Source organism: Plodia interpunctella, chromosome 14 (assembly GCF_027563975.2).
Source record: "Plodia interpunctella isolate USDA-ARS_2022_Savannah chromosome 14, ilPloInte3.2, whole genome shotgun sequence".
NCBI classification, from domain to species: domain Eukaryota; kingdom Metazoa; phylum Arthropoda; class Insecta; order Lepidoptera; family Pyralidae; genus Plodia; species Plodia interpunctella.
The window spans coordinates 771,205-786,838 of record NC_071307.1 but is presented as its reverse complement, the minus strand read 5'-3'; the positions used below and the strand labels follow the sequence as shown (position 1 = coordinate 786,838).

The window sequence follows — 15,634 nt, the reverse complement described above, 5'->3', positions numbered from 1 at the left end:
CTCATTCATTTCACACTTCACACACAAGTTCATAATTATCAATCAGTGTGCAGGTTTCCTCACGATGTTTTCCTTCACCGCAAGCAAGTGGTGGTCGATGAAAACTTACTATACATAAGTCAGATTAGTATACAAACTCATGTAACACGAGTAGGATTCGAACCTGGGACCTTTTAATCCACAGGCGGGAAAATATATTGAAGTGATGGAAATACTTAAGTTAGAGAAGTCAGAAACTTGAACACCCATAACGGCTTGCCATGTGAGTGTCGTGTCGCTTATAACATATTGCATTTGATTTTCCGACACACTGAGAATAACCCGTGCACCAGACAACTGGTCTCCACTGAAATTTCAGTCTTATGATTAGAACTTCGATACGAATGATACGATAGGTTACCACGTAGCGGGCACAACAGAAGTGATTGTGTGATCTACTAGCAGACTCAATGTCTATTCGCAGCGTGTCAAAGTGATCCATTTCACAATTCTTCTTCTTCTTTGCGTGTCGATGGAATATTAAATATTTGCACATTTTGTTGTCGAGTTTCAAAATATATTTTCATTGAATGACATCTTGCACAAATTACTTACCTTTCTTAGCTCATATTAAACTTTTCTTTTCTGTAGAACACAAAGGTAAAGCGATTGATGTTACTTCAATACATACAATAAAACAGTAGAAAAAGAAATCCTGTACATTGAATAAATTTACATAAAAATAAAACTAGGCGATAGTCACAGCAACAGAGTAAGAATTTGAAAAAAAAATATGTCTGTCTATTTGTACACGCTAATCTTCGGAACTACTGGACGGATTTGAATGTTATATAGTTTTTTGTTATATAGCCTGAGCAACATATAGGGTATAAATTATTTTGAAAACTGGAACACCTGATGAAGAACAATGATGGTACAGCTAAACTATAGGAAATATAGAAATGACGACTTAACAAAAATTGTTCAGTCTGATGAACATTTTCTGTAGAGATATAAAAATCGAAGATCTGGAACACCTGAAGAAGAGTCATAATAGTTCAGGTAAACTATAGAAAATATACTTTTTCAGTCTGATTAGCATCTTCTGTATAGGTATAGTTACATTTGTCTGTACAACTAAATTTTTCTAATAATTTTTGACTCCTTACCAAACATTGTTCGGCCACGCGAACGAAGTCGCAGGCATCAGTCGTTAATATATATCTGGCGAGATATTTTATTTTTCAAATCCTTAAGATTGTAGATCTTTAACGTCCATGCCGTCTGAATTACCATTTCTACTTTCATATTCATGTGTGACATTTGTGTTATGGGATACTAACTCAATGATACTATATTTTATAACAAATACATATATAGATAAACATCCAAGACCAGGGCCAATCAGAAAAAGATCATTTTCCATCATGACCCGACCGGGGATCGAACCCGGGACCTCTCGGTTCAGTGGCAACAACTTTACCACTGCGCCACCGAGGTCGTTATGTTCCATATCTTGTCTAAATCATTACAAATACGCTATGAACCTCGCCTCAAAGCCGAATCATTCTTCAACCCGTACGTGAGTTTGACAATGTTGATACAATTCCCAAATAAGTACATTTACAAAATCACGTGCAAAAGTACCTAATTCCAAAAAAAGTTTGTGTCGATAGGTAAAGAAAAATAAATGTTTTAGTATAGTAATGCATTTATCGTCGACTACACTAATATTACTGTAGTATTCAGTCTACAATTTTCACATTGGGGAGGGCAGTGCCCTGGACAGGTTGCGGATGAGCTCGTCCAACTGAACCAAGTTGGCCCGGGCCTGCTGCAGGACTCGGCCTTCCGGCAGCTCCGGGGGCTCGTGGCGCAGCAAACTGGCAGATGTCATTAGGATCTCGCGGGACTCCTGTCAAACGTAATTCAACAAGATCAAGGTTAATGAAAATTCTACTAACATTATAAATGCGAAAGTTTGTGGGAGTATGTATGTTTGTTACTTGTTCACGCAAAATCTACTACACTAATTGTTATGAAATTAGGTACACGGGTAGAATATAACCTGGAATAACACATAGGGTACTTTTTATCCCGAAATTCCAACAAGAGCAAAGCCCCGTGGAGCAGTTAGTAATATATGTTACAGCTAAACCACGAAGTGCGGCTACATCTAGGTTTGACCAGCGAAACCTATGCATAGTTCACTAGTAGGTGCCAACAGCTCCGCCCGCGGTAGTCTATTATATCTTCCAAATTTCATCAAAATCGGACTGGCAGTTTAGCCGTAATGGCTGACAGACAGACTTCCGCGTTTATAATATTAGTATAATTAGAATGTATAGTATGGATGAAACACTGCTTTAGTTTTTTTATTATCAGCACATGTAGGATAAGTTGCGTAACTCCCCTTGTAATATACATCTCCATCAAAGAAAATTGGCGACTCTTGTCTTCTTGTCTTTGTCGTTTGTTGGTGACGACACAACACATTGACCAAACTTTATAATCAAGTTTTCTGTCTTATAGTCCCCCTATAAGATCTTTAAAGCATATATATTCTAACCACTAAATATCCAAGCAGTGATGAAGTGGGTCCATCAATTAGCGAGAGTCGTCGTCCTGCCTCCGCGATTGCTGCGTGCAGCTCGAAGAGGATGTAGCCGCGGACTCGATATTCAGCTGAAGGAAGAACAAGAAATGTATTCAGAATTCAGCCAGACTTACATAGTCTGTGTCACTATTCTTTCTGTGTCACAAATTGTGATCTGAATAAATATAGCTGGTTTTCTCTTAACCTTTTCGTTTAACATGTAACTTAAGTTGTGTGCGTTACTCCAGCTAGAAAGTATCTCCTACAGATATATGAATAGAACCTATAATTAGTGCCTAATCAACTATGTATGTGCCCGGCATAAAACATTTGTGCCTGTCGTAGGTTATTTTTTTAGCTACCTGAACCATGAACAATATTTCTCTCTCCGATTATTAGTTTAAAATTTTCTTGCTAGAATAACGATACTCCAGCAGAAATAGATTTTTCATTAAAAAAAAAAAACTACGAACGGCACAAATGTTTTGTGCCGGGCACATACATTTAGGCAGATTATAGGCACTAAATTAGGCACTAACTATAGGTTCTATTAATATTTCTGTAGGAGATACTTTCTAGTTAAATAGATGTGATAGATACAGTAACGATATCAGAAGGTCACGTTTAGTTGCGACTGGCTGTTTGGTGGAATTGAGATTAAATAGTGGCGTTGATGTGATTCTTAACAGTCAAATGACAAGTCAATTGGCTGTTGCTACTTACTGGTCTAAATTAAGATAATTTGTCTGCTATGTAACACTTTTATTTTAACGTTTTATTTTTTTATTTTCATTTCGGAACTCTTTCATTCTGTTTGTCTATTATTTTGGTTCTTGATAATGTCTTGTCATGGTCTTGTATGTCAAACCGAAAGATTGGTTGATTATATTCTAATGTGTAAAGATTAAAATAAATTTAAATCTCCTATTTATTTATTAAGATAGATCTGTAATTAATTATAGGATCCCCAAATATTTTGGGTAAGAGCTATTTTTATTCTTTATTATTAGAAGCTGTTATTTTGTTAAAATATAGTTCTATGTGAAAAACCTCGTCATAGATAAATATTATCTGTAAGCAAATCACCTATATATATATCTTATCTATTTACCATTCCTTTATTTTAAATAGCGTGTAGCTAATTAATAACATGCAATTACTTTCTTCCCATAGGGATTTACGCTCCGGTACCGGATTCCCCTTCATCCTACGGCCGCACTTTGAAGATATTCCCTTTCCCTAAGTTTTCTTGATGTCTGGCTGATTTGGAGGATTAAAGGAAGTGGTGTTTTTGTTTAGAGACCTTTTTATCAATCGGGATGTGTTAATATTTTGTTACCCACCTATTTAACGGTATTCTTCCATTTCCTTTTTATTATTTAAAATTAAAGTCTGTCATTTTTGTAACGAAGTCATTTTTGTTATCTTTTCCTTACTAGTTTAGAATAAATGTGACAGCTATTACCACTCGAAAAGAAGAAGTGACTTTTAGCATATCGTCTATGAGAAGATTACCTAGTTTATAGACCGTTCATGGATTGAATTTTACAATATACGTTCTTCGCCAGTCATCTCAGCTAGTCTGGGAAGACTAGCTGAGATGACTGGGACAAGATAAAATAAACTGATTATATCCCGATTACCTATTTAATGTGGTGCACTGAAATATTGTGCGCATTGATTTAAAAGATGAAGAGAAGAAGACTTTAATCGGAATTACAGGGGAGGTATAGCTTCACCTGGAGCCAAGGTTCTGAACAGATCTGCGATCTCCCTACACAATCGAGTCTTGAGCAGCAGTCTGTCGTCCGTGACTCCGACCAGCCACTTCTCCGACTCCTGGCCGATTGTCTGCGCCAGCGCGTGCCTCACGTTCGTCATGTAGTAGTGCGACGGGTGTAGGTAGCTGCTGTACTGATCTATGAACCTGGAAATAATAAATAGCAATTATGATTAAGGTCAATCTGTTATTCATGTACCTAGTTATTTCGTTACTTTTCAAAATCATCCAAATGTGAATTCTTAGCTACGTACAACGAGGCGTGTGGTTCCGCCCTAGATAGGACCACTTCATATTCCGTGAATATCTAATGAGGTGACATAGCATACTCAGTTCATAGCATTTCAAAGTAGCTGACGTCAAGCTGGCACCCGGTTGTAAACTCAAAGACGAATATGTTATTATATACCTTACTTCGGACTTCGCGGCGTCACAGTCCCGGTAGAAATTGGGAATATGCGGAGACAAAAAGATATCGCTTATTACAAGCATTTCTTACTTTTCACATGCTTCAGGGTCTCCCTTAGGCATAACACTCAATTCTCTGTCGATGTCCCGCAGGAGCTGCTGGATGATGTCGTCGGACACCATGTCCTTGCAGCCGCCGCACACCCAACCTTTTGATGCTGGACTTGGTATTGTTGTCTTTGCTAGAAGTGGTACCACGAACGTTTCAGGCAGGAGGTAACCTTTACAATCTCTGAAAAACCAAAAACTCATTTAGATGAAATATTATATTCATTTCACATTTGTTGTCTTCATTAATGTTTTTGCTTTAAATAAAACATTCTACTGAAAAACAAACTGTAGAACATTATACAGGGTGTTACAAAACATATGAAGTGGTAAGATACGGTACCTGTATGTTTGTTTATAATGTATAATTAGAGACCGCACCATGAAGCTTTATGAAAGTCCTTGATGCGGTTCTATAGTCACTGACAAAACAACAAAAAGGACTTTAAAAAAAAGTATTTAGTGTGTACTTTTTCTTGCATTTGACGGCACTGTAATGGGTGCCAAACTCGGTGACGTCGGAGCACCGCTCACAGCAGCACTCGAAGAACCATTGGGCCAGGTGACGGCGGCGCACCCCCGTGCCGCTCATAGAGTCCGTGTAGCTCAGCGTGACGTGGCTCCCTGCGGCGATGTCCACGCCTGCGCACAGCAGCTGAGGATCAGGAAGAATCCACAGATTTAAAAGAACATTGCATTAATGATACATACCTAGTTTGGTTGTAAATTGACTCGGTTTATATTTGGGATTGCAGATATTCCGACTTCTAGTCTCGAAGTTAGGAAAGTACCAGAAGTATTTTCGATTCGCATCTTTAGTAGTAAGACAAAAAGTGTTTTTTATGATATCATACATGTGTTGGAAAAGTTGTCTCCGTCAAAGAAGATTGACAACGTTTGTCGTGCTGGAGATAAAAATATTGTTTCAGTGGATTCTTGGAAATACGCCATGACAGGAAATATTACATTCGGTTATCTCTCACTTACCACAGACCAAAATTTATGCTATTAAGTAACTTTGTAACCAAAATAATAAGGGCGAAAATTTGTGGTGGAAATCTCCCCTCCACCAATGCAGGTGCAGGCCAATGATGCACACGGTACAATGGGAAAATACTCACGATCTGTCCATCAGAGGTAAAGCTCTTGTAACAGTTTGCGCAACAGTTGTGCTCGGCCATAGACATCCGGTCGAATAAACCCAGGTACTCTGGTTCCATTAGTGGAACTTCGTGACCATTAACCTAGAAGTATAAATATAGTGTTTCCTTTCATTTACTGGAGACTAATAGCTGGCTTTCCAATTCATTCAGATTCAGCTTAAAATTGACATCTTTGAAGAAAAATTTGCTGTGATGTTGTGCCGCTTTTTCTTCATCTACACATTTGAATTTACCAGAAGACAATTCTAATTAATCATCAAGTTTTTGTATTAATAAGAGATGATATTAAAAATAAAATAATTTACTCCGATTTATGACTCACCTGTAAGACACCACAACACCGCATGATCTCTTCTTCAGTAAACGTGCCTTCCAGCTTGAAGAACTGCCAAATGAACTCCACAACCATCTTCCTGTCATTATTCCATTTCTCAGAGCCACGTCTCTGCTCGCAGTGGGACTGAAAAGCTTGCATCTTCTTCCACAGCTTTGGGTTATGGTCTCTTTGGTACAGGCAGCGTAACGTCGTAATACATTCGTAGTTAGGATGTGGCATCCCAAAAGTTGATATTGAAACCTAGGAACAGAATTTACATAAATAATAATAGCTATATAAGCTAGATAATGAAGTGTGGTAACTAGAACATAACAACAGACCTAATCTTCGACGTCAGAATTATAATCATGGTCGGAGTGTTATTGATCACAAATATGATTCGCCAAGTATGAAAAAGATTGTTTTGTATTGGTTTTTACCTTCTTCCCTCGTTGTTGTGTATAGTAGCACTCAGGTATATGATCCTCCTTTAAAGTACAGGCCTCTGAACAGCATGGCCAGCCACATTTGATGCAGTCTACCGTCTTGCCTTCCTCCAAGAGTTTATAGCAGCCGAGGCATACCGGTGGAGTCACCTGGAAATCAAGTTTCTTTTTATATAGAGTTTTAAGAATTACCCCAGTGAATAGACATAATTCATAGGCCATTTTCAGCAGTTACAAGTATTTTACACGGTTGTGGCATGCCGATCCCAAGGAACAATACAACTTTACAGATAAATCATTTTCATCTGAAAGTTGCAGTGAATACAAGAGTGCTTGTCACATGTATAATAGATGCTCTTATTTTGTCACCTTCAAGAATCACTGTAAAATGAATAAAAATTACGAACTTGCATAGGTCCATTCATCAGCGGCTTTTCCTTCAGGATAATATCTCCAGCTTTGATGTCCCTGGTCGCCTCGAGGTATCTACCGAAGGTGGGATCCGCCTTGACCCTGGCCGGCACGCACTGGTGCTTGTGCTGCTTCCAGTCCTGTTTCTGGTGCTCTCGAGTGCAGTAGTGGACGTCCTGGCAGCCGGAGCATTTGTGCTCGGTCTGCGTGAGGCACACGCGACATGGCCCTCTCTCCATCATGGTCTGTGTGATATTTATGAATAATCTATGGTCTACGGCAACAAATGTATTGCCGTAGCAAAATCTACGGCAATTTGCAATTTACTTAATTCACCAAATAAATGTAACATAGATGGGCCGCGGGGGAATCCCCCTATTGTTTAGTAGACTAGTTTAATGAAACGACTCAGTCATACACATATGATATACACTAAATTGTGGCCTCAAAGAGAACATCAATTAAATTGCAGACTTTCAAAGCATCCAGCTTCTGCAAAACAATCTTATTTCAAGGAAGTTTTGTTTCAAGCTTTTAATAACATTACTCGTTTTCGTACCATGACCTCTAACGCGCAATATTATTTTCTTCCTGTCTCAATAGGAAACTATTTCAGTGTTACTGAGTAAGAGTTTGGCATAGTTAGGAGTTAATAGCACATCAACCTACCCATAGAATATTCATCGCATAAAAGTTACACTCGTATAGTGACTTCATCACTATATATTGGTATATTGATTGCGAGGAAATCTATGTACTTACACTTATGTATGTACTTTAATCTGTGGGCTAAGCGGTAATGTAAACATTGTGATCTTTTGTAAGGTTAAGATATTTGACTACTCACTCACCTTCAGATGCTGAATCTACGTCATAAATCTGTAGCACATTTTCATTCACAAATTTTATTGCACAGTGTTGTGTAACTGTCGCCTTTATAGGTGCCGGCGCATGTGACGGGCAATTAAAAATAAGCCAGCGTAGCGCATCCTAGGTCTGTCATGTAAGCTACGTAAGCAGACATACAGTTACAAATCTTGTGTGGACTATATTAAATTTCATTTTTGCTCGGCCGGTATCATTCATGCACCATTAAAGACTAATCTGTTTGCTATCTAATAATACAAGTAGTAGTAGTAAAGTATTTAATAGCACTTTTACCTTTGTTTAGCTTTCAATTTATTCCTCTTTAATACTTGGTTGACTGAAAAATCCCTATCTGGGATATGGAATTTCTTTAGTTTGAATGCGAAGCGAATTCAACGCATTGCTTATGCGTAAAATTATCATCTCCGTTTTAAAATAGTGCTGAAGCCAAACATATAGCTTTTAATTCTTCTCTTACCGCTGTTATTTGGAGTTGGTGCTTCATTAGATTTATAACTAGCGGTCCGTCCCGACTATATTCGGCTGACATCATATTCATTATGTTTCATTTTCTTAACGACTTCATCTTAAACAGTAGTAGTAGGTAGATTCGTAGATATCAATGAGCAGATATCAATGAGCAGATATCAATGAGCAGATATCAATGAGCAGATATCAATGAGCAGATATCAATGAGCAGATATCAATGAGCAGATATCAATGAGCAGATATCAATGAGCAGATATCAATGAGCAGATATCAATGAGCAGATATCAATGAGCAGATATCAATGAGCAGATATCAATGAGCAGATATCAATGAGCAGATATCAATGAGCAGATATCAATGAGCAGATATCAATGAGCAGATATTAATGAGCAGAGCAATCGGCACGTAATTTAGTCATCTATATCAAGTTGTTTTTTTCAAATACACACACAGTTTATTAATCAGCTTTAAATGAAGTATCAAAATGAAATAATCTTTCTTATTGATCAAAATTTTATTTACAAGGGGGAAGGTAGCGCCATGGAGAGAGTTCCAATGAGCTCGTCCATCTGCAGCAAGTTTAGCTTGGCCTGCTGCAGCAGCCGGCCCTCGGGCAGCTCCGGGGGCTCGTGGCGCAGCAGGCTGGCGGACTGCATCAGGATCTTGCGGGACTCCTGCAAATATCACACGTTGTTCTCACAAGGGCCGAAAATTGTACGACACGATATTTAACTTCGATAATAGCGAAGAATTTGCAATGAAATGTACTCGTATAACTTGATGTGCTGTTAGGTAGGTACTTACTGATTATCAAATTTTTAACCAAAAACAATTTGAATTGAATTGCAGTAAACAGAGCATGTACACTTGTAAACGCTATGCAAATCAAATCTACTGCACATCACAATCACATCACAAATTATTAGAAGGAACAAATTTGTTTGGGCAGGTTTTCCCTTTGATTTCTGTCATTTCTTGGGCAGGAGCCTAATGATAATGCCACACTTTAGTTAGCTATTTCTAAGCCTAATGGAGTATGATGCTTAAGGCTCCGAAATAAATATAAAATTGAGCGTTAAATAAGGACTAAGGGCCCAGCGACTTATTTGGTTTTCACAAAATCGAATTCCAACTTTTACAATTGTTTTAGAATGTCTCTCAATCCACACGCACATTAAAATTGAATATAGAAATCACTATGGGCATATTTCTGATCTTAGCATCTCAATGCAATCAGGGTTTCTTCCTCAGTCAGAGCGCGTTGCAGACCAGGGTCCGCTAGAAATCAGTGTGTATCTGACCGAGACATATCCCAGCAGAGCGGTGGGTCCCTCAGCCATTGAGCGTCGGCGCCCAGTCTCCGCGACCGCTGCGTGCAGCTCGAACAACAATGAGCCGCGGACGCGAGTCTCAGCTGAAAAACAATTATAATTATAATTAAATAAATATATAATATCTAATCTATAGTTTTGAAAACCGCTCCATTAATATTTCCCAGTAAGTCAGTGTTAGGTACAATTCAACAAAATGGCCACCCACGACCCTCAACCGCGAGGAATGATATCCAGATAGATTCAAATTTCCAGAATTTTATGTTTGAATTTGAGAATTATGTAAACTAAACTTTAACTAACTAATCTAACTAAACTAACTTATGTAAAGTAAAACATATTTTTTTCACATACAGATTCCAGTTTTCTGTGCCTATGGATGTTGAATTCATTGTCCTGATTAGACTTCCACTACGTATTTAGTCTTATGTTTGTCGTACCATTGAACAGTTAACAGTTAACCATTGGTATTATGTACTGATCCAGTTCGCATTTTGAATCTACTGTATTGTACTTGGGGACTAGGGGAAGGCTGAAGAAGAGATTGATGGCATTCGTTCGGAAGGGTATGGAAGAGAGAGGACGCTGTACCAACTCCATATAAAGTGTATACCTGGGGCCAGAGTTTCCAGCAGATCCGCAATCTTCCTACACAGCTGCGTCTTCAGCTGCAGTCTGTCGTCAGTGACCTTCGCCAGCCCCATCTCCGACTCCTGGCCGATCATCTGCGCCAGAGCCAGGCTCACATCCGTCATGTAGTAGTGTGACGGGTGCAGGTAGCTGCTGCAGTGACCAATGAATCTGAGGAGATAGATTTTGCACTATTTTATTAATATTCGTTACAAGCTATATCGTTATATCGTGGCATACTCATACCAAGACGCTGATTCTTCTCGTCTGCCAAATCCAAAATTGTAAAGAAATCAATCCAATTGTGCGAAAGGGACCTTTTTCTTTGCGTCGAAGTATTCTAACGATTTTATATTCTTTATCTTTCCAGATAATTGTTGCGATAATTGTGGGTCCCGTTGTAATTTTATTTAATCATTGGATTTTAATTACCTGATTATGAAAGCCTCACTGAGAACTCGAGAGTACGTTTATAATAGCAATTTTGGCGTCATCACGGGAAAAGTACCTATCATTTACTCATTTAGATTGGTTTCATTCCATCGTAACACTATTCCGTGCAGCATCATCAAAGTTAAGCTTCGGCTGTCATGGTCTTTCTTGAGAAGCGGCAATATTAAGAAGTAGGTAATCATTAAATTTGAGCTCATCGTAGAAGGGAAAGTTGCAAACTTAAGTAGGTAAGAAAGTTTATTGGGGTCGGCGTAGAGTATTTCGATTATCAGAATAATAGTAACTATATAAATTGTATGTCAAGGTTCAGCAAAGAACTAATATAGACAAAAATTGATGGGCTATAAAATACGCCCATTAGTAGTAAAAGCTTTATCAACATAAACAGAAAATGTTTGTGTACTTAATTAGCACAGGTAATTAACTAACAACTATAATAAAACTGAAAAACCATCTAATGTTTATTACACGAACGTTTTAAGAGATGATTGTTTTGCCATTAACACAATTCTTGCACCATACTGACTTATTTTCACTGGCAAAGTTGGCTGATTGTTGTGTATGACTGCTGCTGCGGTGGTAGTCGTAAAATTATAAAGGTTGTCTGCAGAGATTGCTCACTCTTATCTATATTTTCCGTAAAAAACAATGTTTGAAAAAACATTGTTTGCATGGTCGTGTTCTGATTTGAAAGGTGCGCGTTACTATCAACAAATAGTCTAGGCCACAAAGTGATGACATTAGCGTTGTAGGTCCGAAACCATTGGCTACGATGAGCTTTTTTCATCAAAAGCAAAAAGAAAGACCGGCGATAATCCACAACGTTATGTTTCACACCTCTCACAAGCGTCGGCATCTCCCTTGGGCATAACACTCAGTTCCCTCCCGATGTCCTGCAGGAGCTGCTGAATGATGGCGTCTGTCACCACGTCCTTGCAAGTCCCGCAGACCCAACCCTTGTCGTCCAGGTTGCGGGTGGCTGGATCCGGGTTCGTGGTCTTGTGTAAGATGGGAACGATAAACGTTTGCGGAAGGAGATAGCCTTTACAGTCTCTGGAAAACGCAGGGAATTGAATTATACGACATCTAACCTGATTAGTCAATTAAATACTGTTGATTTAATTTGCTTCCGTGAGATGAGTGAACTATTTAAATATTCCTGAACGTAAAAAAATAATTGAATATACAGCAGACTATTCCAACTCTCATACAAATACAATGATTTATTTGTATCTAGCTACGTAGAATAAAGAGGACGTTAAATAAGTTTCAAATGTTTCAAGATCTTCATTCCAAAAGGACCAACTGTGGAAAATATTACTCGAAAGAAGTAAGAATAATCCCATATAAATCGCAACTAACTTCTTCTTGCACTTGACAGCACTGTAGCTGATGCCAAGCTCTGTGACGTCAGCACAGCGCTCGCAGGAACACTCGAAGAACTTGGAGTCTGCGAGGTGGTGTCTGCGCGCCTCCGTGCCCCACAGGGGGTCGGTGTAGCACACGGTGATGTGAGTGCCTGCGGGGATGTTGACTCCTGCACATAGGATCTGAGGATAAGAGAAAAAAGAGCTGGAATATATATATTTACTCAGGTTTAGGAATGAGGCTAATTATAATATGATATATTTTTGGAATATTTTAGTCTTGTCAATTATCAGAGATATACAGAGAGGTTTGGCAGAAGATAGGGGAGCCCTACCCTACCCTTACCCTACCTTTCTACAGCAGCAGATCAATACTTAATTAGTTAATGGTTAAACGGAAGAGATAGTAGTAATTCGTCGTATCGTGGCACGAAGTCTTAGTCACACCTCATCGCAACGACACGACATCACGCGGTTGTGGGTTTAGCATCAAGGAATGCAGCTTGTTGTATTATTAATAATGAGGAATGAACTAGTTACTTACGATCTGGCCATCGGAGGTGAAGCTCTTGTTGCAATTGGCGCGGCAGTTGTGCTCCACCATGGACAGCCGGTCGAACACGGCCACGTACTCCGGCTCCAGGAGCGGAACCTCGTGGCCGTTAATCTGGAATGCGTTCATTGTCGTCAATTACCTGTCTATATATGGTCTTTTCCATCCATTTCTTCTGCGCTTCGCTATGTTATCTTATATTAAATCTATTTTTTTACTTGGTTACAGGAGTAGGGTGTTCCATTTGTTACAAACCTTACACATATTTCTCACTTTCTCCATACAGAAATGTGTCATTCACTTTATGCGTACCCATTCAGAAAACACAAGCGCGAGTACTTAAGTTCACAAGTTATAAGACTAGATTTAACCTGCAGTATACCACAGCATCTCATGATCTCTTCTTCGCTAAACCTGCCGTCCAGCTTGAAGAACTTCCAAATGAATTCCGCGATCATCTTCCTGTCGTTGTTCCACTTGTCGGTCCCGCGTCTCTCGTCGCAATGGGACTGCAGAGCCTGCAGCTTCTCCCACAGTTTCTGGTCGTGGTCTCTCTGGTACAGGCAGCGCAGGGTCGTTATGCACTGGTAGTTTGGGTGAGGCATGCCAAATGTCGTAATTGATACCTAGAAAACATTTGGAAATTATAGATTTCTCGATTTTTAGACGGGCTCAGACGAGGGGAAATATTTCACGTCACGTAAATTCAGATTACCTAGTAGTTAGGCGGTGGTTACAGTGTTTTCAGGAAAATATACAATTTTAGATTTTCAGGGTTCAACATTGAAGTAGATCAAAGAAAGGTTTGGTATGGAAAATACTCCAGTTATGTTAGCTTACATCCTGGCGACCTGCATGCTCGTTTGTCCACTATACTATAAAAAAGAGAAGAAATACCTTGTCTCCTCTCTGTTGTGTGTAATAACATTCAGGTTTGTGTTCATCCTTCAAAGTGCAGGCCTCAGAGCAACAAGGCCATCCGCATTTGACGCAGTCTACTGTCTTTCCTTCCTCCAGGAGTTTGTAACATCCGAGGCACACTGGTGGTGTCACCTGATATCCAGAACACAATTCATGGCTTACAAATGTAAATAACGAAATGAGTAGTAGCTGTATCTCGAGATGAAAAAAGGTATAGTGGAGGGTGATATAAGAGAAGTGCGTCCACTATTGTAAATGCGAAAGTCAAATTTTATATATATTTATATATAGTTGATAACCCGATGTCACAGGTAAGCAACAACAAGATATCGAAATACAAAATTAGCAAAAAAGGCATAAATTAAAGGAAATCTTTAGAATGTAGTCAAATTGATTAGTTTGGTAGATGTCTTCTATCTGCGAAGAACAAATAAATACCTGTGCAGGTCCAGTAATGAGTGGCGATTCTTTCATCACAATATCTCCAGCCTTGATCTCCCTGGTCGCCTCGAGGTATCTACCGAAGGTGGCATCCTCCTTGACCCTGGCCGGCACGCACTGGTGCTTGTGCTGCTTCCAGTCCTGTTTCTGGTGCTCTCGAGTGCAGTAGTGGACGTCCTGGCAGCCGGAGCATTTGTGTTCGGTCTGCGTGAGGCACACGCGACATACTCCTTTGTCTATCATCTGCATCTGATTTGAAATAAGTATCCTCTCTCTCTCTCTTATCCTCGCGCGTGGGCTTACATTGGGAGCTGTGACGCTCCAAAGAAATAATTGTTTAAAAAACTCCGAAAAAATAATTGTTCATTTCTTTCAACAATTATTTTTTGTAGATATGATTATGCTTTTTATTACAACGGCATTCCTGCCTGACGTTAATCCTCTTTGGGGTTGCTATTGTTTCTTATTATTAGCTGTTAAGGCATGTGCCTCCTAGTCGCCTCGTACGACATCCATGGATAAGAATAAGTATCCTCTCTCATGCCTCTCAACATTGATCCATTGAAAGTCTTCATTCTAGTATATTTACTTACGAAATTTACATCCACTGTTTGCGGAAGGAGGTAGATTTTGCCTATTGTAATAATGCAGGCGCTACACCGCTACATTTAATTCATGTAACTAATTTTATTCATTAATTTGTATTGTAATTTAGTTATTAAATCACTGGTCATCATCGGACAAAGAAAATCTTAAATCTTCCTATTAAATAAATACGTATATATTATTATAATATGAAGACTATACGGTATGTTTGGAATCGCAAACTCGTGCTACAAAGTTTGATCTATTTATCTTAACAAAGTATGTCGTAAAACCTTGAAATTATGAAAATATATCAGTGAAATAATACATCATAATTTAACTGAGATATTTATCTAAATTAGGTACGAACGAAAATGTATCGATCGTGAAACAAAGTGTTTCGATCTCAAACCTTTCGTTTCGATCGACCTTTTGTTTCGATCTCGCCTTTCGTAAACATTTTAAGCAGAGCCTACCTTAACAACTGAAATCACTATACTTAATTAAAATCTTACCTTTGAAACACTAAAGTTAAATGAAAAAACTATATTTTCAATAGATTTTCTTCCTCGATATCACATTCACTGAAACAGTAAGCGGGCGGCGCACGCGTATGGCCCGGGTATAAATAACCTGACTAGCTCGAAACTTCAGATTTCCCGCGGTGTCAATGAAATATTTTCAATAACAAACCTTTAGTCAACTCCATAAGGTAACGTTTCGTTTGTGGGTTTTCTTTCTGTCAATAGTAAAATAATAAGAACGGTGAACTAAATGTAGAATTACTTAT

The 15,634-nt window shown here is 38.8% G+C and overlaps 2 protein-coding genes across 4 annotated transcripts; both read right to left on the bottom strand.

Annotated features, from left to right (window-relative positions):
* Positions 1–1,691: 1,691 nt before the first annotated feature.
* Positions 1,692–8,187, bottom strand: LOC128675296 (SET domain-containing protein SmydA-8-like). The gene is made up of 10 exons (XM_053754602.1): positions 8,059–8,187; positions 7,204–7,452; positions 6,791–6,946; positions 6,357–6,611; positions 5,993–6,115; positions 5,342–5,526; positions 4,855–5,055; positions 4,315–4,502; positions 2,549–2,664; positions 1,692–1,894 (listed from the first exon to the last, which is right to left on the bottom strand). The coding sequence occupies exons 2-10, from the start codon at positions 7,447–7,449 to the stop codon at positions 1,739–1,741; spliced, it is 1,626 nt and encodes a 541-aa protein (XP_053610577.1). The 5' UTR covers positions 7,450–7,452; positions 8,059–8,187; the 3' UTR covers positions 1,692–1,738.
* Positions 8,188–9,058: 871 nt separating this feature from the next.
* On the bottom strand, positions 9,059–15,467 carry LOC128675530 (SET domain-containing protein SmydA-8-like). Of its 3 annotated transcripts, none has more exons than XM_053754995.1 (10): positions 15,360–15,467; positions 14,257–14,508; positions 13,795–13,950; positions 13,269–13,523; positions 12,889–13,011; positions 12,340–12,527; positions 11,815–12,030; positions 10,508–10,695; positions 9,865–9,977; positions 9,059–9,237 (listed from the first exon to the last, which is right to left on the bottom strand). In XM_053754995.1, the coding sequence occupies exons 2-10, from the start codon at positions 14,506–14,508 to the stop codon at positions 9,082–9,084; spliced, it is 1,647 nt and encodes a 548-aa protein (XP_053610970.1). In that variant the 5' UTR covers positions 15,360–15,467; the 3' UTR covers positions 9,059–9,081. The 3 variants fall into 3 exon arrangements, with proteins under 3 accessions (XP_053610970.1, XP_053610971.1, XP_053610972.1); XM_053754996.1 differs by having other exon boundaries at positions 9,065–9,237; positions 14,257–14,570; XM_053754997.1 differs by having other exon boundaries at positions 9,065–9,237; positions 14,257–14,502.
* Positions 15,468–15,634: the final 167 nt, after the last annotated feature.